Here is a 26540-nt window from a genome sequence, read left to right on the forward strand (position 1 = left end):
CGTGTTGTGAACAGTTTTTCGTTAAAAGTGTCGTTGATTTTGTTACGCCCTGTGAAATTCTTTTTCATTATGTGTGTGTAGAGAAATACATATTCAAGTAACATATTGATTTCCTAGGTATTAAAATAATGAAAACGAATTCATTATAATTATAATGATATTGAATAAAAGTGTGCGGAGAGCTGTACTAACGTGTCATATTTACAAGCTCCTATTTAACGTGATTTCTCTGTCTTTCTACCGTGCTTCTGTCTGTGATCCATCATCGAACCAACCTGGCAAGCCACTGTTCCACTACTTCAAACTGACCAATATCTAGGCTGGTGGGTCGCTTCATAAAATATAGTAAATGTATTTAATACATCAGGTATAGGCTTTGCCGTAGTTGAGTTGAAGATTTTGTTGTTTACAGATGAGTTGCCTAATTACATGACCTCGCAGATAATTCTTTTGCCGAGATAGTTATTTGATTTGTAGGCGAGGCTGTTGCAGTTGTATAGAGGTCTGGCATCCTACTTTAGGTAGATCTAGATCTAGATTCTAGTTCTAGAATTGCCGTTGCTGAGTGTGAAAAGGTTTGGGCCATTTGTTTATTCAACTTTTTTATTCGTAACATTACTCCTCACCGGCTCTTGTCTTAGAGGGAATGGTGAAAGAGGGAGCAACCCCTCTGCTGACGTTGATAATAATAGTTTTTTTTCTCCATAGGCCTACATAAGTAATAGCTTTGAATATTGGTATTTTGTTCAACTTCATGACATAGCCATTTTAAAAATAATCTGTAAAGGTACGAATATTATATTTATTTAGATAAACTAATTTACTAGCTAAAGGCTAATATGATACAAATGTGTTTCATAACTTCGTAAAGATAAAAGTTTTATACTTAAAGGAATTAAATATTAACCTTTCTAAAGTTTTTAATTTTGAATCTATAATTAGGCCTAAATGATTATTATTTATTCCATTACATGTCAAACTGTACTAAAAATTAATTTTAATCAAATAAATGTAGGCCTATTATTTTATTTCAAATTTCTCAAACGTTATTTGTAATCCATATGTATGAAGCATTTTTTTTAAAATTAGGCCTATTTACCTTATTTGTTTCAAATGATTGAAAAGGGAAGTAACTGTCAAATGTAAAATGGAATAAAATTGATAATTGCTTTGTAACAACTTTTTAAAACAAGTTAATTAAAAAAGTCTAGTGACATTTGTGCGCAATTTCCTTATGTTATCTAAAAATAGCTCTGACGTATAATGTTGGGGTGCGTTCAAGCTAGAAGAACAATCGGTTTGTAGGTGTTTATGTAATTTTAAAATTTGTGACCGAACGAGAGAATATTTTTGAAAACTTTCTTCGGCAATATTGTTCTAAATTATGACAGGAATCGATTGGTACATGTTTCAAGTCGCTAAGTGGTCTGGTTGCCGAGATATGGGCCAAAAACTGCTTTTTTTCGAGATTTTTTGGCTTTTCTGGGAAATCCATGAAAGAAACCCGGAATTTTTATGGCCTATGTTCATCCTCGTAACTTGCTTAACATAATTGCTTTTGGAACTAGTCATCGATATTGCTTCGTTGAGGAGGAGATACGACTTAAAGCTGCGGACACACATTCATCCATCCATCCATCCATCCATCCAGAAATGACGGGTTAATAAACGCAATTCTCAAGAATGGAAATTGCGCTAAAAATCCTATAGGGCGGTATATGTGTAAATAGATACACGTTCAAACTATGTTGATTTTAAGTTGAACAGTCAGTATATGCGATGTCTATTTGATGCTTTTGTAATGGCGCTAGTTATTATTGCGTATATGTATGTATATATTCATACTGTAGCACAGTTTGACCATCCACTTGACCAGACTCTAAGTATAAAACTACCTATACCATTTGATTCATAATGTTTTAGTGCTGGTTAATAACTAAGAAATACATAGGCCTACATATTGCCTTATGGTATTTGTTTTGTGATAATGTATGTGATTTAGTGAGTATGAATCGGCCAGAGCTAATTGACCTAGTATATAATAACTGGAAGTTTGTTAATAGACATGAATAAGATAAGAATCTTTAGTTTTAGTTCAATGATTTAGATCTGTAGTTGTTAACAGGGACTCCATCGAACCCCAGATGTTTGTAGAATCTGGCTCTTGGCGTTTGACAAGGGCACACCGCCGACTAAAATAATCCACAATGGTGTTGTCGGTGTGTAAGATATATCTAAGGTTTCGGCCCATGCGCGTATGGAATTGGTTCAGTTCGGTACATCCAAAAAGTTCAATTAACCACATGCTTGGTTGTACGATTACCATAAATGGTGTGAATTGAATTACTGCATGAAATAGGGTTTATTTAAAAGAAAAAAATGTTGAAATGCCGTCATCTTCATATTCGGCGCTATAAGTGTAGGAACAGTTTGAACAATCGGATTGTGTGTTGGATGTAGTATTTATGTTAATTGATATGTCGGATATTTATATGTTTATGCTGTATTTAGGTTGGATGATACACTTGACATGACTAGAAGTATGACGAGATAAAGTGTATATATAAATATATATATATATATATATATATATATATATATATATATATATATATATATATATATATATATATATATATATATATATATATATATATATATATACATGATATTACTGATTCTTGGTTGCCTGAGAATATTGAAGACAGACTGTTGTTATGATGGTATTTATAAGGGTAAAATTGGTAGTGCTAGTGTTCTGATGTGATAGTGACACTATTCAATAGGGACTGTTGGCATACCCCTGATCGGTTCCATGACAAATGATCTCAGGACAAATGATCTCAGACAAAATATCTCAGACAAAATATCTCACGGACAAATGATCTCAGGACAAATGATCTCAGGACAAATGATCTCAAGGACAAAAGATACCAGGACAAATGATATCACGGACAAATGATCTAGATCTAGATCTAATTAATTAATGGTCGCAAATTCGCTACAAGCCAAATACATTAAATTATTACATTTGACTTCATTATTTATATTTATATTAATATATGTTTTTATTTTTTATTTTTAGATCTACTTATTTAAATCTACTATTATATTTATTCTTGTTTCCTTTTGTCGATTAAACTTAAAAAATTAAAACATTAATTTACTACAATCGACTTTCAATTTATTTATATTTCAATGGTCAAATAAACCATGGTTTACCGTAACTCTAGTTACCGAAACTCAACAAACATCCCGATAGTTTCCGACGCTAAGCTAAGGTTTTACCCCTTACACAATAAAAGAGTAATAAATAAGTAATAAATAAATAAGGGTTTTAAATTCCTTATAAAAAATTTGTTTATATTTCTTCAAACAGTGTAATATAATCCTAAGCTAGTTTTTATGTCAAATAAAACTTTAATACATATTTAAAAATTTTTTATGAGATATGTTTTAAAGAAATCGTTTAAGTCTCTTAATTTTAGTCTCTTAATCAGCGAGTGCTTTTAATATGGTATAGTTCCCGATGAAGAAATGAAATATTTAATTTAAATCTATAGATCTATTCATAAAAACCTAATAAAAATAAATCACTATAAAAACAAGAAGAATACCGTGGAATAGCCGAGTTTTTAACGGAATCATTTAAGTCACTTAATCAGTGTGTGCCTATGTTATGTTAAATGTGTCGGATTTTTAGCTAATTAGTTTTTTCTTTGCTTTGTCAATAATATCGTTCAGCGTGTAATTATGCACATTGCGTTTTGACAAATAACTATTTTATAAATTATTTTTCTTAAACAAGTTCAACAATTTAAAATATATAGGCCTATAATTCACGTGAAACAGGTACCGATGGCTAGTACATAATAATAAAGTGCCTTATTAATATCATCAGTTCAGTGGCGTAGCGAGGTCGGGTGTCACTCGGTGCGGCACCTAATGGTGTCTTCTTCCCCCCCCCCCCTCCGTCACCACCACGGTGATTGCTTTAAACTGTGCTCAGATAACTAACATTTTTATCTATATTCAGTTATAAATACAGCTGGGTGTAGCATGTAGGTAAAATCGTCAAAAATAAAACGTGAAGTCATTTATGGATGACCCCTTACAGAGTTTCTTCCAGGCATCTCTTCGAGGGGGGGGGGGGGGGCGAATTCCCCCCGAAAATTTTTTACCGCCCCCCCCCCCTGAACGAGATGAACTTTATATAATTTATATAGAAAATATATACTTTTAACAGTGTCCCCCCCCCCCGAAGAAAGTTTACCGCTCCCTGAAAATTTCAAGTGCCCCCCCCCCCCCCGGAGAAAAAAGTCTGGAAGAAACACTGACCCCTTATTTTATAGTAACCAGTTGTGGTGCAATAATTTTTTTTCTTGATACAAAAAATTACATATTATAATTGTGAAATTGTTTGAGGAAATAAAAACAAAATTAAATCTTTAATCAATTTTTGACATTTTAAAACTCAAAAAAGGATTTCTCTCGCCAGCGCGGACAATATTAAAATTTCAGTAGATCTAGAGATCTAGTCTACTTCCGTTTCACCACCACGGGCTAGACCCGTAATAGAAAGTCTAAATATTTTAAATAAGGTAGGCACTTTACTCTTTACGTCCACTATTACTATTAGTATTAGATCTAGATCTAGAGTCAAGATGGTATTTTTTTAATTTGATATAGGCTAATAAATGTAAATATATGCAACTAGCTGCGCATGATTAAAAAGTAGGCCTAGAAATCTAGATCTAGATGAGAAAACCAAGTCCAAGTGACTACGCTGATCGCCTAGAGTAATTTACCATGCCATTTAGATAGTCTAGTACTTAACTAGATCTACTAGATCTAGATCCAAATGGTAATCTATCGTTTTGGGTACGTAAAATCACCCGCGACTAGTAATGTGAAAAACAGTGACTCCTTTAAAATGCCTTAAATTAATAAATTTTAATAATTCCTTCAAATCAAATGTTTTTAAAAAATACAAAAATGTTCCCTTGTCCCATTTATTTTATGTAGACCTACCTGTTTTTAAACAATTGAATTTAAACTTTTCAGTAATAAATGAAGACTAGCAATGTTTCCAACAGATGCAACCATGCTCATTTACTATGGCAGCCATCTTGTTTATTTTTTTTTTATAGTTTAGTAAACTTATAGCGCAAGATTCAGGGGAAGCCACTATACCTTACAGATGGCCGCTTTTTATATAGCAAATCCTGCTCGCAAACACTGCTGTCTAAAGATAATTTCTTGCCTATATTGATATAATCAAATATATTGAGCCATTGATTTAGATTTATTATTCATTTAGACCCTATCTATAATATTCATTTATAGGGGGACTAATAATTTATTATAAATAAATTCGGATCCAGTAGGCCCCTAGGTAAGCAGTGTAGTGCTCTACCGCTAAGGCATGCTGAACCACATTCCTTGTGTTTAAAGTTTAAATTATGTACCAATTGTACTTCTTAAGTACCGCAAACCTCAGATAACAACATATGTGCATCTTGTGTTTGAAACTTGAAAGTCTACTTTATTTTATACCAACACACCATAATTAAATTAGGCTTAACAAAGTAACAGTTAATTATATAATGGTTTTATTTGTTAGATAATAAATAAATCTAGTCCCCTACAATGCCCTACATGAATACATTTATTTTGTCTACTAGCTTGCAATTTATAATATATAGGCCTACGCCCTAGGCCAACTTCTATTAGCTAAATGAAGGTATCTTCTCTTATCTAGGCTATATTAATATAATACTACAAAGAAGTTTTAACCCAGCATTCTGTAACCATACTAGATCTATTATACAATGTCTATTCATTGATTATTTTAATGTAACCTTTCATTTAAAATGCGCTATTATTATCCTAATAAATAATACTAAAGTAAATACTAACTAATAGGGCCTAAGTATTAAAGTATATAACTATATAGGCCTGTCTAGTTAAAAAAAAACCCATTTGTTAATTTTTTTGCCTGTTAAATTATTATTTACAATAACAGTAATAGTTCAATCAAACACTAACTAAATATTATTTCATACATTGAAAGTTGTATTATGTAGAATTCTAGTAGTTAGGCTAATACTAATACTTATAGTAGACCTACTTGTATTGTGTAACGATCCACTGAAACATATCAACTTATACTTTCAAAGAATTTTTTAACTGAATGCTCTAGCAAATTTAAAGCAGCACTTTGGCAATAAATATGTTTGACTTTTATCATTAGGTAAGACCGCATAATATGTACAAGAATATACATATAATTTTTTTTCATTTATATGATTATTATATGTCAGGTGCCTTTTTGTTTGCTGTAGCTTGTTGATTATACTACACTAACGTTGGGTACCCGTTTCACTAGAATTATAGGCCTATATATTTTTACTGTTATACTTATTTAGAAAAAATAATTTATAAAATATTTCTTGGTTAAAAACATTATGTACATTCCTACTTGTTGAACAATATTAGTGACAGAGCAAAGAAATAGCTAAAAAATCCAACACATTTAAAATAACATAGGCTACCAGTACTTATAAGTAAAATTAAAACCAAATTATACACATTATTAGTCAACAAAAAACCATATTAAATGCACACGCTGATACCGAGACTGAAATGATTCTGTTAAAAACTCGGCTGTTCAACTGTCATTATGGTGGGTACCTAACTCACATTAGGGAGAGTAAAGGCGGCTGGACATAGTGCTTACCACACTTTCTCTTCTATGCCGAGGACACAGAAACAAGTGAACTCTACTTCACTTGCCCCATAGACCGTCAGGTTTGAAAGGGAAACTTTACTTTTATGTTGTTTTTTAAACATGGTTCCATTAACATTAGGCTCGAGTCTAGCAGATAGACAGACATACTCTGACATAGATTAATTAAATTTAAAGTATCTAGACCTACTTTAGCCTAGAGTCTTGGCATATTTTTAAAAAAAATTAGTTTTAGCTTCTTCTAGATTTTAATACATAAAGAAGTGCAAGTAGATTTTTTAGATTTGTATCTCATACATAGTCTTCCTGATTGAACAAATATCAAGTGCAGCTGTAATCAGGCAATCAAGACTACCCCAATGGATATGGGTGTAGGTAATACAAATATTCATTGCTGCAGTAATCAGACCCTCAACACATACCCATTGGATATTAGCTGTCAACATGAACATTTTTTTGAATTTAAAAATGCACTGACCTACACAAAGTGTTATTTTTTTTAGTTCATTCAGATATGCTTCTTCTATTGTTGCAATTCAACTTTTTAAAGGTTCAGTTTGTAAATTTTTAAATATAAAACAAATAAAATCAATTCATTAATTCTTTTTTTTTTTAATTTTACTTTTACATTAGAAAAAGTTGTGCATATCCATCCATACAATTGTAGCAGGTGGCAATAATGAGTCCACCTTGGTCACTCAAAATCCATGGTACAACAGGCTTTTATAATGCTTTCAGTGAATACCCAGACCTGCAAAATAAATCAAGTAGGCGTACTAATTAACCTGCTGTGGCTAAAATTATAATATAATTATAAATATAATTCAACCAATTAAAATTATTGATGTCTGCTGTAAGTCAAGTGGGTATGAATAATTTAAAAACATATTTAGGCCCATTATTAAATATAGTAGTATGTAGTCTAAATATTTTGAGTAGCAAATATAAGTGCTAACATTATTTTATAGTATTAGTCTAGGATTCCAGTAAATTTAGAGGACAATTGTGTGATCTTAAGTTATGCTTTAAAATTTTAAACAGTGTTCATCAAGTAAATGGTGTTTCATAGTTAATGTAGTGTGACTTGAGTTAATCATCTTGATCTATCCACTGATTATCTAACACTTTAACAGTGTGACAGCTTACAAGTGTAGTAGTGGGCACTAGAATATAATATAAGAAATTTAATATGCTAACTAACTAAATATTACTGGATCTAAAAAATAAAGAATGATCTTACTTTGGCCACAACTACTAGCCCTAGTCTTGCTATGACTTCATAAATAATCACAAGTCCATCTGTAAAATCAAGTTAAGTGCATTTTTGTGTATTTAAAATGATCTAGCTTACAGCTAAATCTAAATTCTAGAATCTTGGGTATTCTTGAGTCTGACTCTCTGGAGTTGTGGCTTTCACTTTTGATTGGATAGATTCCGATAGATGTTTACATTTTGTTCAGTTATTTATTATATTCATATTGTCTATCAGCTGGACAAAAAGCAAAAAAAAAGTTTCCTGAATAATTTAAATTTCTTTAAATATTGTTGTTGTTCTGCTGGTTGCAGGTTTTTTAAATAAACTTAAGACTAGCACTATGAAATACATAGAGAAGACCAGTGCTAGGCTAGGGCATCATCATGGCTGCTGATGTAAACACGTGTGTGCAACCTCTCTATTAGTATACAATTCATAGTGCAGGTCTTGATAAGTAAATTAATAGAATCTAGATCTATATCAAATTTGAATGAAATAGTTCATTTCTTTGTATTCTAAAACTGGAAGATGACACCATTAGTGTTGTGTTCTTTCCTTAGTTTAAAAAAGCTAAGCCAGTTGATTAGAGCAGCAGTAATCCCATTCACAACAATTGACTTAGTTCCAATTTTTTTTATCTCTTCCCGGCTAACAGGACTTGAACTTAAGTGGGAGAGAACAAGAACTTACAAGTCCTATTATATACAAATATTGTCACAAAACTAAAAAACATTAAGTGGAATTTAGTGCCAAGCTACCTGAAGAAAGCAAGTGTTTATTAAGCTGTTTATGACAGTTTAGAACTGAAATTAAAATTAATTTTCAAACTTTTAATACATATTTGGATAAGATTAATCACACATTACTTACATTTAAAAACTAACAAAAGCAAATCAAGTTTAGATTTTTGTTATTATTAATATCCTAGTATTCCTATTTTTAAAAATAATTTTAAGAAACTGGTAGCTTAAGATATTAATCTGCAGTCCTGATGGCTTTGCATTACTGGTTGTCTATTTTAAAATTACATCTGCCTAAGTAATCATTAGAATCAGACTGACAAAAGTCTGGCATGTGTTACAAATTGTGTCATGTTATTAATAAAATGTTGTTTTGGCTATTTAATCACCAGTTTAACATTTACATTTTTTTAATCATCAGTTCATATCTAAGAAGCTGTCCAGCATGGAGGTGGAAACAGATGTGTTAGCTGCAGTTTCATCTACTCTAGATATACAGTCAAATGAATTAACAGAGTTTTCATCTTCTGAAGATTTGAAACCATCTTCTGCTGGCATCAAAACAGAATTATTGTCATTTCTTAATTTTCAGAATATAAAACCGGACATGACATTTAAAACTTCTCAAGATGTTGAACCTAATGTTAATTCAGAATTTTCTTCTTCTAATGACATAAAACCAGATTTACCATTTTTTAATTTCCAGGATATACAACCTAACATGTCATTTAAAACTTCTCAAGATGTTAAACCTGATATTACATTTTCAATTGAAAAAATTAATAAGAAACCTGCTGCATTAGCAGAATTTTTAACATCTGAAAATTTAAAACCAGAATTATCAGCTACTGAAAATTTAAAACAAGATTTCACAACAGAATTATTAGCAGAATTTTCAACATCTGAAAATTTAAAACCAGAATTATCAGCTACTGAAAATTTAAAACAAGATTTCACAACAGAATTATTAGCAGATTTTTCAACATCTGAAAATTTAAAACCAGAATTATCAGCTACTGAAAATTTAAAACAAGATTTCACAACAGAATGTTTATTTTTTGAGAATAAACAAGAAAACGGACTTGAAGAAAATCTACAATTGTCTAGAGACAATGAAAATAAGATTGTTTATTATCATCAAAAGTTTTCTCAAAGTTCTAAAAGTAATATGCATAAAAATGTTCATTCAGAAGATAAGCCATATGAGTGTGAGGTTTGTCTTAAAAGGTTTTCTCAAAGTTCTAACTTAAGTAAACATAAAAAGATTCATTTAGGGGATAAGCCATATGATTGTGACGTTTGTCATAAAAACTTTGCAGATAAGAATGAGCTATTACGACATAAAAAAGTTCATTCAGGAGATAAATCACATGAATGTGATGTTTGTCATAAAAAGTTTTCTCGAAGTTTTAATTTAAGAACACATAAAAAGATTCATTCAGGTGATAAACCACATGAATGTGATGTTTGTCATAAAAGGTTTTCTCAAAGTTCTCATTTAAGAGAACATAAAAAAGTTCATTCAGGAGATAAGCCACATGAATGTGATGTTTGTCATAAAAAGTTTTCTCAAAGTGCTCATTTAAGAGAACATAAAAAAGTTCATTCAGGAGATAAGCCATTTGAATGTGATGTTTGTCATAAAAGGTTTTCTAAAAGTTCTCATTTAAGAGAACATAAAATTGTTCATTCTGGAGATAAGCCATATGAATGTGATGTTTGTCATAAAAAGTTTTCTCGAAGTTCTGTTTTAAGAACACATAAAAAGATTCATTCAGGAGTAAGGGCACATGAATGTGATGTTTGTCATAAAAAGTTTTCTCGAAGTTTTAATTTAAGAACACATAAAAAGATTCATTCAGGAGTAAGGGCACATGAATGTGATGTTTGTCATAAAAACTTTGTGCAAAAGAATCATCTATTACGACATGAAAACGTTCATTCAGGAGATCAACCACATAAATGTGATTTTTGCCATAAAAGGTTTTCTCAAAGTTCTAATTTTAGAGAACATAAAAAAGTTTGTTCTGGAGATAAGCCATTTGAATGTGATGTTTGTCATAAAAGGTTTTCTCAAAATTTTAGCTTAAGTGAACATAAAAAGATTCATTCAGGAGATAAGCCATATGAATGTGATGTTTGTCATAAAAGGTTTTCTCAAAGTTCTCATTTAAGAGAACATAAAAAAGTTCATTCAGGAGATAAGCCATATGAATGTGATGTTTGTCATAAAAGGTTTTCTCAAAGTTCTCATTTAAGAGAACATAAAAAAGTTCATTCAGGAGATAAGCCATATGAATGTGATGTTTGTCATAAAAAGTTTTCTCGAAGTTCTGTTTTAAGAAGACATAAAAAGATTCATTCAGATGAAAGGCCACATGAATCATGATGGATGTGATGTTTGTCCTATAAGGTTTGCTTGGAAGTGTGATTGATTAAGACATAATTTTGTAGATTTGAGAAAAAAATTCATATAAATTACTCAGAATAGTTATTTAGCTAAACATAAACTTTTTTTCCCATAAAATTTTTTCGCAACATTCTTATTTAAGTGCACATGAAAAAGTTCATTCAGGAGACAAGCTACATGAATGTGGTATTTGTCATTAAAGATTTTCTAGAAGTCGTAGTCTAAATGATGTTTTTCACAAAAGATTTTCTCAAATATCTAATTTAAATACTCTAAAAAAATTCATTCTATATGTAAGACAGAGGAATGGGATGTTGGTAAGGAAATGTTTTCTATTAAAGTTACTTTATATTGCCAAAGAAATTCATCAGGACTTAAAACCAATTTAATGTCATTTTTTTACTTTCTCGTATATATGAAATATAAAGTCTTGTAATCGTGCAAAAAAAAAATCCAGATTTTTACAAATCTCAACATTTTACACCTCACTGATACGGAAAAACATAATTTTGCAATCTTGTCTGTGTGTTTGTGTGTAACCACTATAACTTGAGTACCGTTACAGCTAGGTTAATGATATTTTAAATATAAGTATTTAATCAAAAACGTAGATCGATATCAACTTTTAAGCCATTTCCGATAACCGGAAGTGGTACTTATTCTATTTTGAATTTTTCAAAAGCCTATAACTTGAGTACTATTTCAGATAGATAAATGAAGTTTCACATGTAAGTAAAAGATCTATATCTCTACTTTCAGTCAAATTTTGAGAAATTTCTGTTTACCGGAAGTACTAAAAAACGCATGTAAATTATACAGTACTAATAATATTGTGCACTATTATAAACATCTTCATTCGGCGTTTGCTTGGTGCGCAATTCTTTTTCCTATGAGATTTTATTCTATTTTTAAAAGTTTAAGTATTTAAAATGGATTAAATAAACTTTCTCGAATATTCTAATATAAAACTACGAGGGATGGCAACTCAGGACATAGACAATTGGCCTATTTGTAATCCATTTTTAATTACTTAAACTTTTTATAATAGAATAGAATCTCGTAAAAACAAAGAATTGCACACCAAGTGAATGCCTAATAAAATTTGCATAATAGTGCGGGATATTATTAGTACTTTATAAATTTATATACCTTTTTTGAGAAATTGGAAATAGCGTAAATTAGTACTTCTGGTCAACGGAAATAACTCAAAATTTGAATTAGATCTTTTACATACATGTGAAATTTCATTTATCTATCTGAAATAGTACTCAAGTTATAGGCTTTTGAAAAGTTCAAAGTAGAAAAAGTACCACTTCCGTTTATCGTAAATCACTCAAAAGTTGATCAGGATCTTCGATTTTTATAAAATACGTATATATGAAATTTCATAAACCTAGCTGTAACGGTACTCAAGTTATCGTGTTTACACACAGACATACGGACAAGATTGCAAAACTATGTTTTTCCGTATCAGTGAGGTGTAAAACGTCGAGATTTTTACAATCTCGATTTTTTTTTGCACGATTACAAGACTTTCTCTATACTTCGTATATACGAGAAAGTAAAATCATAACTATATCCCGTGTTCCCATCCCCTGTTGTTTTATATAAGAATATTCGAGAAAGTTAGGGGAGATCACTCCCGGTTTATTAGCATAAACAATCAATATCTATAGCAAATTATTATTATTAAATTTCTTATAATTTTTTCTTTGCACATAACTTTAACTAGTGGTTAACCAATTGTGGGTCATAGTTAATACATTTTTATATTTGTATTATGAAAAGATTCTTTTGTCAAAAAGTATACCTCGACAATTATTATACATTCTGTAAAAAAGAAATTTATTCTATTATGTCAGCTGCATGTGTACATTTTTTTTCTCTATGTATCCTACTTCTTTTTGTGTTATTGGTAAATATGTATAATAGATGAAGGTTTTTTTTTTATTATTATTTAAATGTATTTGTAACATGTTCTCAGTATAAACGTTATGCCAAATCTCAGACTCCTCTCTGCATGCTATGTGATTGAAAAGAGCATAAAATAATTTTCTTCACATATTCATATAGGCTATAGAATTTTAAGATTAACCATACATTTCAATGTCATAAATTAACATTTTTTTTTTTACAAAAACAGAATACAAATTATAAATTTGAAGAAAAGAAAGACTAAAGCTGCAATTGTTACATTTTGGTATCTTAGTTTCATCATAATGTAATTTTTGGCTAGTTTTTATTTAATTTTATATTCCTTACTATAAAAAAAACAAACCGTGTAATGTACATTCTAATGTGAATCATTAGAAATTGTAACATGAAAATTTTGAGAAATAAAATGGCTAAAGTATAAGTCAATTTTTATTGTTATTGTTTTTCTGGCAACACTTTCTGTATGTAAATTCCAATAAGGCCAATGTGTTTTGAATACACTGGTATGTTTTACTCTCTTGTGATGTTACAAAGTCTGAACATACCAGGTAGGTGAAGGTCAGTGTCAGACAACATTAATAATAATAATATTATAATAATAATATTATGTTGAAGTAGTAAGAAAAATAAAGCCGCTATTGAATTAGAAAGTAATGAGGTGTGTGAGTGATGAGAGCTATGATAAACTTCGTCTTCTTCTTCTTCGTTCTTAATGTGGGTGTTGGAAGAGATTTCCTCCTACACAATTAAGTATATGTGTCAACTGGTTATGCACTATTGAAGCCATTGACTCTGATTTCAGACTGCTTTTGTTTTGTATTTACTTCCATAGGTTTTGTCCAACCAAGAACAAACTACAAGGAAGAAGTTGTTTGATTTTGGAGTTAAAATGATAAAATAAATAAAAAGTAAAACTTGATGAAACGCTAGTTTCCTGAGTTGAAATAATGTGGCTATGCAACGCCATATACCATGAGAAATTAAATTTAAAAAATAACAGACTATATTCAGTAGACATACTTTGTTGACAATTGTATCATCAACTCATCACTTGTTTTATCAAAAGAAGGGGGCTGCGAATTGTCAAACATGTGTCTAATGTAATAATCCACATCTTAACAGTTTAACGTTACAATTGAATATATACAGATATATATATTTATTTATACATATATATGTAAATGCAATTGGTACTATTATTAATTATCCCCCAACACACAATTTCTCCTATTAAAAAAAGCGTCGATTGTTAAATATTTTTCTTAAACTACATATAATTCAAGTGGAAAAAAAGTAAATTAGACATTGTGTCACACCACCCTGGTCAATGATTTACTTGTATTGAAAATATTCCACTAAACTTTTCTTCCTCTGTAAATTATTCAGTTGGATGTATCATTGTTGTCTATATAGTTAGCAAGTTTGCAATAGTTTCACCACCCCCATCCCTCCCTTTACGAGATCGTCAATTTTTTAACTTTAATTAATCAATCACTGAGCTGGGGAAAAGCACATTTCTGCCTTGCGACGCATTTGACTTGCACCATCACACTATTCTCCAATATGAATGCATTTACGCAATTATTGTTACTTGTAACTGTTATTTCCCATTTTTATTATTTAAACATATCAAGGGAGCTAATACATCCATTTGGTTTCGAAATATAATTAAACATTATATTAACAGTAATTGAAAAATAATATGCAAAATGTTGTTCATTTTTTATTTAAAATGTTTCTGCAAGACGGAATAAGTTATGATTTATAATTTCTTGCAAATTTTACTTATTAGTCTTCCCTTTTTACAAATCGTAAAGCTTTAAATAAGATAACTTTTACTTTATATAGTTTAGAAAACTTTTAATCTGTAAAATTATCCAATTATTGTAGCGTTGTTCAGCCGATCATACACTATTCTCAACGACACTGTCGTTGAGTGGCTTATCAACAGTGTCGGTATATAATAACGCTAGAGATTTTTTCTCATTTGATTATGTCGTTGAGACTCTAATCTATATATATTATAAAAGGCCATGTGCGCTCTTCTCTCTCTCTCTCTCTTTCTCTGTCCGCAAAAAATTATCGCCGGACATCACGTCAGAATCGGCAGCGGTATATGGAGAACTTTTTACGGACTTTTGTTGAAAATAATATGTTAGATGTTTTAAATGTATAACCACAATTTTACTTAAAGAAGAAAAATAAAAATTAAAGGCGTATTCGAATGTAGAGAAACAGTATTATTTATGCAACCGGAAAAGCATTAATATATGTGAAAAAGAACGCATAAAACTGTGACGTCACTATTGCTTATACATTAACTAATGACGTCATCTGCCGTGTTAAGAATGAAAAGAAATGAACTATTTCATTCAAATTTGATTTAGATCTACGTACACTATGAAATGTATACAATACAATTTTTCCGGCCTAAACTCATAAAATTTATTTTATGTATTTGGATTCTAGATCTAGAGATTCTAGATCTAGACTAAATCTAAATCTACGCAATAACTAGATCTAGACGTAGACGCTAAGATCTAGATTTAGACTCTAACTTCTCTAAAATCAATTCCAAAAATAAATTTCTATATTAGGACTAAACTATTTCAAGACTTATTTATTTTATACAAAATCTTTGTTTGGAACTGGCTAATTTGGGATAAAAAATTAATTTGAAAGAATAGGCATATTCGCGTAAGTTAAGATTTTAAAATACGTGTTTCATTCTCCGTATTTTATAAGGTGCCTAAATAGCGGAGATGTTAGTGTACATTAAACCACGCAGGTGGTGCGGGTTCGAGACACAGCAAGTCAACTTGGTTAATGTATTCTTTTTTATTATGCTCGGGCTAAACTTAAAAAAAAAAATTCTTTTAGGAATCTAGATCTAGATCTAGATTGTCGGGTGTCCGATAGGGCACTTCCCGGCGCCGCAGGCGCTTCAAATTTGGCATGATCTTGCCTTGGTGCGACAGAACACGGGGGCCGGTTGGCCGAAAAGTCTACGATGTGGGGGTCAAAACTGACCTCGACTGACCGGTACCTTATATGAGCTATAAATCGAAAAAAAATGTCCACGGAGGAACCTCTTCATAACTCTTGAGGTCGTAGACCGACCTTCGGGCGAATTAATTAAGCATTCAAATTCTCAATGTTTTCGAAAGCCTAAGCGAAGCTGGGCAGCATGCCTAGTCTATATATATAAAGCAAAGTGGTCAAGTGCCCGATAGGGCACTTCCCGGCGCCGCAGGCGCGTCAAATTTGGCACGATGGTGCCTTGGGTCGATAGAACACGAGGGCCGGTGACGGTTGGCCGAAAAGTTTACGGAGAGGGGGTCAAAACTGACCTCGACTGACCGGCGCCTTATATGGGCTATATTACGAAAAAAAAAATCCTCCGACGAACCCCCTTGAAATTTTGTGAGGTGGTAGGAGAACGACTAGGGGTGTCACAAAAAACTCGGCATATCTCGGAAAAATCGGGAAGTGGGTCAAAACTGACCAGTCGTATTTCCCTATATAATCTTTGTATTTTATGGGAAAAACAGAGGGTCATTTCAAAACGGATTTTATGGCATTTACCCTCTTTACATCTGGCTAATTTTCGGCATGTTTATAGGTAAATGGCGTGGCCGTACGGCTGACCTGTCAGTTTCACTCAAAGCCCTCGACGAACGCTAAAACGTGACCGCGAGTGAAATTCTCTTTATATGAGCTATATTACGAAAAAAAATTTCCTCCGACGACCCCCCTTGAAATTTTGTGAGGTGGTAGGAGAACGCCTAGGAGTGTCAAAAAAAACTCGGCATATCTCGGAAAAATCGGGAAGTGGGTCAAAACTGACCAGTCGTATTTCCCTATATAATCTTTGTATTTTATGGGGAAAACAGAGGGTCATTTCAAAACGGATTTTAGGGCACTTACCTTATTTACATCTGGCTAAGTTTTGGCATGCTTATAGGTAAATGGCTTGGCCGTAGGGCAGACATGTCGGTTTGAATAAAAGCCCTCGACGAGGGCTAAAAGGTGACCGCGAGTGAAATTCTCTTTATATGAGCTCTATTACGAAAAAAAATTTCCTCAGACGACCCCCCTTGAAATTTTGTGAGGTGGTAGGAGAACGCCTAGGGGTGTCACAAAAAACTCGGCATATCTCGGAAAAATCGGGAAGTGGGTCAAAACTGACCAGTCGTATTTCCCTATATAATCTTTGTATTTTATGGGAAAAACAGAGGGTCATTTCAAAACGAATTTTAGGGCACTTACCCTCTTTACATCTCGCTAATTTTCGGCATGTTTATAGGTAAATGGCTTGGCCGTACGGCTGACCTGTCAGTTTCACTCAAAGCCCTCGACGAGGGCTAAAACGTGACCGCGAGTGAAATTCTCTTTATATGAGCTCTATTACGAAAAAAATTTTTCGACGACGACCCCCCTTGAAATTTTGTGAAGTGGTAGGAGAATGCCTTGGGGTGTCACAAAAAACTCGGCATATCTGGGAAAACTTCGTAAAGGGGTCAAAACTGACCAGTTGTATTTCCCTATATAATCTTTGTATTTTATGGGGAAAACAGAGGGTCATTTCAAAACGGATTTTAGGGCACTTACCTTCTTTACATCTGGCTAAGTTTTGGCATGCTTATAGGTAAATGGCTTGGCCGTAGGGCAGACATGTCGGTTTCACTCATAGCCCTCGACGAGGGCTAAAAAGTGACCGCGAGTGAAATTCTCTTTATATGAGCTATATTACGAAAAAAAATTTCCTCCGACGACCCCCCTTGATATTTTGTGAGGTGGTAGGAGAACGCCTGGGGGTGTCAAAAAAAACTCGGCATATCTGGGAAAACTTCGTAAAGGGGTCAAAACTGACCAGTTGTATTTCCCTATATAATCTTTGTATTTTATGGGAAAAACAGAGGGTCATTTCAACGCAGACTTTATGGTACTTAAACTCAGTATATCTGGCTAATTTTTTGCATACACTTAGGTCAATGGCTTGACCTTTAGGGAAAACTGTCGGTTTCACTCAAAGCCCTCGACGAGGGCTAAAAAGTGACCGCGAGTGAAATTCTATTTATATGAGCTCTATTACGAAAAAAAATTTCCTCCGACGACCCCTCTTGATATTTTGTGAGGTGGTAGGAGAACACCTTGGGGTGTCACAAAAAACTCGGCATATCTGTGAAAACTTCGTAAAGGGGTCAAAACTGACCAGTCGTATTTCCCTATATAATCTTTGTATTTTATGGGAAAAACAGTGTAATTTCAACACAATTTTTACGTTACTTATCCTCTGTTCATCATGCTAATGTTTTGCATACACTTCTATAGATGACTAGGCCGTATGGAAAAACTGTTGGTCAGACTCAAAGCCCTCGACCAGTGCTAAAAGATGACCGCGAGTGAATTTCTCCGTATATGAGATATATATAAATAATTTGACGATCGATCCCGTTAATATTATTTGAGGTCGTAGACCGACCCTGGAGGGAAATAAAAAAAACTTTATTCCCGTCGGAAAAAGCTATTGTAGTCCTTAAATATGTTTATATATCGTATTTTCTTATATAAGCATAGTAACTGTTTGTTTAAAAAAAAAGTAAACACAGAGATACGTCACTCGGTTAATTTCCAAGGGAGGTAACCTTTTTAAATAATTATTTTTCAAATAATTGTATAATATTTTAAACATAAACAGAAAACGACAAAGTATAGCATTTGTTTTAGAAAAAAATAAGTTATTAATTAAGCTACGTATCATAATTAAATAAAAAATTAATTTTAAAAGTCAATGTAATATAAATTATGAGATATACTGTTCATGGAACCTCTGTAGTTCTATTTCCATCTTAGTTATAAATTGCGTACTTTCGAACACTTTCTCTGTAAGCTGATGTTAAAGAGCATAGACCTACAACATCTTCTCTAAAATTAGCATTACTGTTTACATTTAAGCACTCCACGCCTCATCCATCACCTAATAATTACTATTTAAATTATCAAATGTTTTTGAAAACCTAAGCGAAGCTAGGCAGTATGCCTAGTTATAGTTATAAACTGTAAAAACTAGCTAACGGAATAAAACCATTTCGATTAATTAATCGCTTAAAATAGTTAATATAAGAAAAATTAAACAACCATTCATTTTACAGAGCTAATAATAATTAATATTATAAAAAATGTATCTTCTGTCTTTAAAATTGAAAATTAAATTATTTTTAGCAATATAAATTAATACAGTGGATTGCTGAATTTAATTGTGATCATAGTTATGATTAATTTTAGAGAGTATATGATTAATTTATACACAATTAGAATTACAGAATATTGATTATTCGGTATAGAAAACATTAGGGTAGAGATTACTAAATGATATAATATAGGATTATGTAATATAGAATATATTAGTATATTATTATAGAATCTAGGCTATACATCAAGTAATACATGATATGATTGCAAAATAGAAAAAATACATAATATAAAGGCCCATTTTGTAATTGAATTTAAGACTCATTTCGTTTACAATATGTTATTACAAATATAAAATTGCAGAATACGTAATAGCTATTTTTATCGAATCTATACATAGAATGTGCTATATAATCTTAAGAACATGATTATGTAGTGGCGTAGGTACAAGGTGTGCCAAGGGGCTATACCCCCCCGATATATATATATATATATATATATATATATATATATATATATATATATATATATATATATATATATATATATATATATATACATATTTACTGTACTCAAGTAGTACCCCTAACCAGAGGCGTCACAAGGTAGGGGGCGGGGCTGAGGACTGCGCAAGGTGGCAAAATTTCGGGGGTGACACCATGGCGAAAAATAGCAAAATATATAGAAGAAGTATGCATTTTGCCAGTTCAATACATGACTAATGAGAGATAACGGTACTAATAACTGACTGCAGATAACAAAATATAAAATTAACTGTGCACGTTTAAAAACTATCACCCGGGGGGGGGGGGGGGGTGAGGGGAGATGACACAAACTGCAAAATGTACAGGTGAATACATGCTTGTTGAATTTTTCGATAACAGATTTGCTAAGCGACGACCGGAGAGAGGCTGATACCAAAATCTAATAATTTACGATGAAAACGACGCTTTTTTCACATGAAATAATAGGTGGATTATGTGCAAAATTTGACGCCTTTGGGGAAAATGGGAAGTCACCATATATATATATATATATATATATATATATATATATATATATATATATATATATATATATATATATATATATATATATATATATAAATATATATATTCATATATATATATATATGCATATGTAGAATTATGTATGTTTCTCTCTATGTATATATATAATGAAGTTTTGCTTGTTTGTTTATGGGTTTGTTTATGTCCTAAATGCAGCACTACACCTTTCATCCTATGGCCATGCAACTTAAGTTAAGAATACCACTGGATATATTTCACAAGCACGGTGCCCCAGCAGGGCATGAATCGATTCTTCCCTATATAGGGTATATATTCGAAAAAAGTAGATTGCTGTTTAATCCCGTTCATCCGCTCGCCATAAAACTTCAGGGGAGGTTACAGTAAGAAATTCTTTTTTTTTTAAATTTTAACAGGGCGGCGCTCCTGGAGGGTGCAATTTTTCTCTACACAGTTTGTAAAAAACAAAACGGATGCTGTTTGACATCGTTCATGTGAGTGCCGTTAAACTTTCGAGAGTTAATGAAAACACTCACGAGAAAGTTTCTGCGAAAACAAAAATTAAAATTTATTATGGGCGTTTCCCTGGAGGGTGCGATTTTTGTTAATAAACGTCTTGGTGCCCGAAAATCCAGGGCGGCGATATTAAAACTTGAGCCTTCTGCATGGGGGCTAAGGTAAAAATTCAACAACAGGCGCACCCGCGGCGCCCCGTGCTACCATGTGAACACTATGACGCCTACGTTCGGTTTTTTTTTTTAAATTTATACACTAAAGACACGATGGGCAACAATAATTGTTGACTATATGGAATCAGGCGCGTCTGCCGGCGCACCGGCAGGATGCGATTTGGCGCCCTGGGATATCCTAAGGTTGTGTTAAAGAGCACTCTACAATATTGACTCTGTGGCACACGACATTCGATGACAATTCGTTTGACCCGGTGCGCCCTGGCTTCGGGAGGAACACTATGAGTTTTAAAAGAGCGCCCTACAGTAGGGAAACTTGGGTCTACTGCAGGGGTCTCCAAACTACGGCCCGCGGGCCTGATGCGGCCCGCGAAGTCCTCTCATCCGGCCCGCGGAGATTTTTTGTCCACGGAAAAACCGATAGTTGGTGATGGCGGAGGAACTCTGCCCAGAAAAATCAAAGACACTTCTGGAAGAAACTGGCCCTCGAACTGAAATTTGATAGTTAATGCGGCCCTCGGACTGAAAAGTTTGGAGACCCCTGGTCTAGACGTTGTCCCACGGCGTCCACTGTAACTTTACTGTGTTTATCATGCGACGTGTGAGGACTGTTGCAGATTTACAATGTTGCTATAGCTGTCATTAATAGGGTTGATGTAAAGTTTAGACTATCATTTGGTAGGGGTGAAACTTGAGAAACGGTAATCGATAACGAAATGGGTAAGACAAAATAAAATATATTAAGTAATTAGTGTCATCCAGTGTTTACTGACTATCTGCCACAGTCATTATGGTTTATTTTATTGATTGTTTTTTTTTAACTAATCAAAATTTGAATTTTTAAGTAGTCGTAGTTAAAATTGAAGTTACATTTGTAGTTAAATTTTTAAACATTTGTAGTTAAAAAAACTGATACATTTACTAAAGTAAAATAAAACAGGTTGTTGGGGGAAAATGAATACAGTTTAAAGTAGGAGGAATAGAAATTTAGGACAGCAGATCCTGTCTTTTGTGATTAGACCACTGCTTACGCTTTGTTAAAGAAACCTTTTAAATGCTATTTAAATGCAGTGTCGTCTACAGTGTAATTTGAAAACAAACACGTGTGTTATTTAATTGGTTAATGAGTTAAACAATTAAATATACCCCAATAGGAATGTGATGGACATTCAGTGTAAAATTAGAAGATATAGACTTTATAGACGATCTGACTATCACATACCCATTAACACATTCAGGAAAAGACACGTCATTTAAAAACATTATTAGTCAAGTAGAACTGAGGGTCACCATGAAAAAAAAACATATATCATCTACTGTCAGAACATATACCAACATTCCATGTAAACAAAAAGCATTATTGGGGGAAACACGCACAAAATATACAACATCCTAATCAAACAACAAGCGACACCCTTATACACGAGAATTAGTTCGGCCAGGGAACACAATATACTAGACATTAAAGATACATTTAGAAACATCCATAATAAACGCATTACACCAAAAGAAAGGGAAGTAGCATACAGACTGATTTTTAATACAGAGCAGATTGTTAAGTTGAAAGTTACTACAGTCGAACAGATAGGTAGTAGTTTGCTAGTGTTGTAGCCACATGTTGATTTTAAAAAGTAGTGTTTTAAAACAGTAGATAAAAGTTAATCTAAGGTACATACATCTATATATGTTTAGTTTATAAAAAAAAATTAAAAAATACAAAAGTTTGATTAATCGTTATTGTGACGAGCGTTAGTTGTTATTTACATTAAACCAAAGAAATATCATGGCTATTAAGCGAAGGATGCACGATCCTCTTACAAGTATCCAACATAATGGACAATACAGTTAACATACCATGTTTCACAACACCAACATCACAATTAACGTAGAAAACACAAATATAAACAATGTCACCGTTTTATTAAGTGACCGTTGACGTTAAGTAACATATTAACCTAACTCTGCTTCTTCTACCCAATGTATCGCTAAGTGTTACAAAAAATGTTACTTTAGCCGCCGTTAGACTTGACTATGTACTGTTTGCTTCTTGTGTTTTATCTGTCAGTATAAAGAAATCTTCGAGATAGAAAATAATGTGCAGTTACCAAAGCTCTTGTGCACTATTTATTTGTTTGTTTAGTCGTGAAAACTGAAAAGATGTCTACATCGCTAGTAGAGCACGGGTAATATTAATTGATCATAACTTGCGCTAGTCTAACGTATATGTTTAATTAGATAGTGGTTTTAAATTTAAAGACGAAAGTAATTGCAATTATAAATTATAAATAATGTAAATATATACATTTAATAACTCGAACCCGAACACGATCGTGAACGTAAACATAAACATGGACGTAAACGTAAACGTAAACGTGATACTCAGCTGTCAATACCCCACCAGAGTTTCTTCCAGGCATCTCTTCTGGTTCGCCCCCCCCCCCCCCCGAAAAATGTTTACCGCCCCCCCCACCCCCCCCGAACGAAATGAAATTTATAGAATTTATATAGAAAATATATACTTTTAACAGTGTCCGCCCCCCCCCCCCCCCCCCGAAGAAAGTTTACCGCCCCCCCCCCCCCGAAAATTTCAAGTGCCCCCCCCCCCCCGGAGAAAAAAAGTCTGGAAGAAACACTGTACCCCACCACCCCCACCACCCGCCAGATAAAATGTCATCGTGTATGTTTTATTAAACCAAGACGAAAGTTACAGGTAAGTAGCTGAACCAAAGCCCCATCCATGAATTATAAGAAATAAAACATTATTCTGACCAACTTCACTGTTTGATTTAAAATTTGAGAGAGCACGTGAGTATTTTAACATCGAAAAAAAATTGCACACTAGTTTTTAGTATCGGGTTTCACTAAATTCTGCGAAAGTACATGCCAACAATAAACACACACACAACTCTTACAAACGAGAAGTCCATGGTACGAATAGGTCGAAAATATAATTATATAATTATGGTTATACGCACATATTATACGGATTTATTTGGACTTTGCTTAATGGTGTATATATTCGGTGCTTTAAGTAATTTCGGAAACTATAAACCCTTTTAAAAAGGTAAAACATATGTTGTTTCTATCTGAAAATGTGAATAAAAAAGACTTTGTATTAGTAACTAAACACGCTACTCTCCATGCAAGGTAAAAAGTACTAAGAAGGAGAACCCATCTTTACTTGACTCTACGCACGTGAACAATAAACTACATTTGTTGATACACGACACTCTATCATAAGCAATGAATAAATGCATTTCGGCAAAAATCACATAGAGAAGAACATCCGCTTTTCTGCTAATACAAAGCAGGTTTTAGTTTGTTTAAGTAATACGCTTCCTTACAATATTTTCTTGTTGGTAAATTTTTTAAGTATGACCTAGATCTACATTTTATCCAAAGGTGGGGGCTAGAGGAGATGCAATATATTTTTTGTTTTTGTGGTGAGACTATTACACAAAATATTTTGTTAGAAAAATTATAACGACTATAATTAGGTTATAGTTAGGTTGGTGTAGTAATTAGCTTATATGACGGCGATTATTTAGTGGTAAATGGTGTTTTTGGCGGTGTTAGAGAATGTTAAACTGATGGTAAAGGGTAGCACGTACATAAGATGGTAATTGTAATGGGGTGTTGAAATAATCCTTGTCTGTGGAATTTGGAAATAATGGTGGTAGGCAACTGTTGTGATGACGTTTAACACCTGCACTATTTTTTTATGTGGGAACACAATAGCCATTAGCGAATCCTTTAAGAATTTGCAAAGAAGGCACACCACACACAAAGAGAGAGAAATAGGATATAGACTTATATACAATACAACGCCCATTTCAACATACACTCAAGCGAACACTAACATAAACATCACCTGCCAGATGTACAAACAAAGCATACAAGAAACAGAAAAACACAATTTCATAGAATGTAAAACAATACAAGAAGCAAAACACACTTTATGAACTATACTCAAGACACAACTAACAGATGCAATCAACAAATCAATCACCCTCAGCAACGTAATCAAGTAAAAAAAATAGAAAGATGGACGAAGACGTTTTGACTGCGACACTGACATTAGTTAATATTCTGCTCTTTAGTGTATTGAGTCGTCTTATTGTTATTTTCTTTAGAACACACAGTGTACCCGTAGTTCTCATAGGTGTGAGAGGATAAAAACACCATATATTTAAGTTCGTCATCTACTGTTTGTGTTGGTCTTAGCATTATTTCCCTTTAATTTATTAAGGTATAGAGATATGAGCGATGGCTCTCCTTAATTTAATTTAGAGAAGTAAATACTTTCGAATTTAAAATTTGAACTTATGGTAAAATCGTAATAATTTTATATGTTATATTACGATAATATGTTCTGTCTGAGTAATACATATGTAAATAACATATCTGGATGATTTTTTAATCATTCTTACATTTAACTCTTTTTGTGCAATTTTTGTGTTTAATTCCCCTGGTTTTACATAGTTATTATTATGGTAGATAACTAGTGCAGGTTAATATTAGCCAATCTTACAATATAGGCTATATTTAAAGGAAATATTTCTAAAAATATTACATTCATATCAATACGTAATTACTTATACTCATGTATTTTTTAATAGTGTTCATTTCTACGCACATACCTAGGATTGGAAACGTCACCGTATTTTTTTTTAGTTTTTCAAAAAATGCGAATCCCGGATGATGCAATAAAATTATAATTTTTTTTAATTTTTCGAAAAATGCGAATCAGTGAAGATGCAATGAAAAAACCATCAGTGCCAACTTGTTTGCTTGTGTAACAAAACATTGACTTGAATGACGAATGTCTAAGCTGATTTAGCCACGCCCACAAATTTTTACAAGGCCATATCTTAGCTCCTAATTAAGCTAGAGACACAACATTGGTATCAATGTGTAGGGAAAAAAAATCCTGTTTTTTTAAAAGTATAATTTTATTTGAAATTAGTGGAGTTTTAAATTTACGAGCAACAGCCTAATTTAATTTGGTCACATATCATTTGTTTAAATTCAGCAGTAGCGTAGCGAGAGGGGGGGGGGGGGGCGGGGGGGGGGGGGGGGACATATGGTTGAAGGGGATGGAAATCGAAATTTTGAGGGGGGGGGTGCAAATCGAAAGTTTGAGGGGAAATGGAAAAGTTTGTTCCCGGGCGCCGGGAAGGGTCGCTACGCCTCTGAAATTCAGTTGCCCGTGAGATAAATTATAATTAAAATGAAAAAAAAAAGTTTGTGTATGTCAAGGGCCGGTAACCTTTTGAGACGAAAGAGCCAAAAGTTACAATTTACAAAATTTCCCATTTTTTAACGAGCCATTATCATTATTTTTTTCAATATTCTGATATTTAATTAGAATTAAGTAAATACATTTAATTGTTTATTTGAAATAAATACCGTTAAATATGAACTAATATTGATTCACAGAAAAACATGTTTCGCACACAAAAAGTGTATTAGCTAGCTATGCTATGATAAAGTTAGTTATCAAATAATAAAAAGATTAACAATCCCAATCCACTTTAGAA

General features: G+C 32.6%; 1 protein-coding gene across 1 annotated transcript; it reads left to right on the forward strand.

The window, feature by feature from the left end:
- The first annotated feature begins 532 nt into the window (after nucleotides 1-532).
- LOC131937674 (zinc finger protein 883-like) lies at nucleotides 533-13494 on the forward strand. Its single transcript, XM_059295278.1, has 2 exons — nucleotides 533-575; nucleotides 9165-13494. Exon 2 carries the CDS (start codon nucleotides 9189-9191, stop codon nucleotides 11130-11132), a length of 1944 nt encoding a protein of 647 aa, XP_059151261.1. The 5' UTR covers nucleotides 533-575; nucleotides 9165-9188; the 3' UTR covers nucleotides 11133-13494.
- The last annotated feature ends 13046 nt before the right edge of the window (nucleotides 13495-26540 follow it).

The sequence above is a fragment of the Physella acuta genome, unplaced genomic scaffold (assembly GCF_028476545.2).
Source record: "Physella acuta isolate Inbredline_101_S28 unplaced genomic scaffold, ASM2847654v3 ptg000218l, whole genome shotgun sequence".
Classification (NCBI taxonomy): Eukaryota; Metazoa; Mollusca; class Gastropoda; family Physidae; genus Physella; species Physella acuta.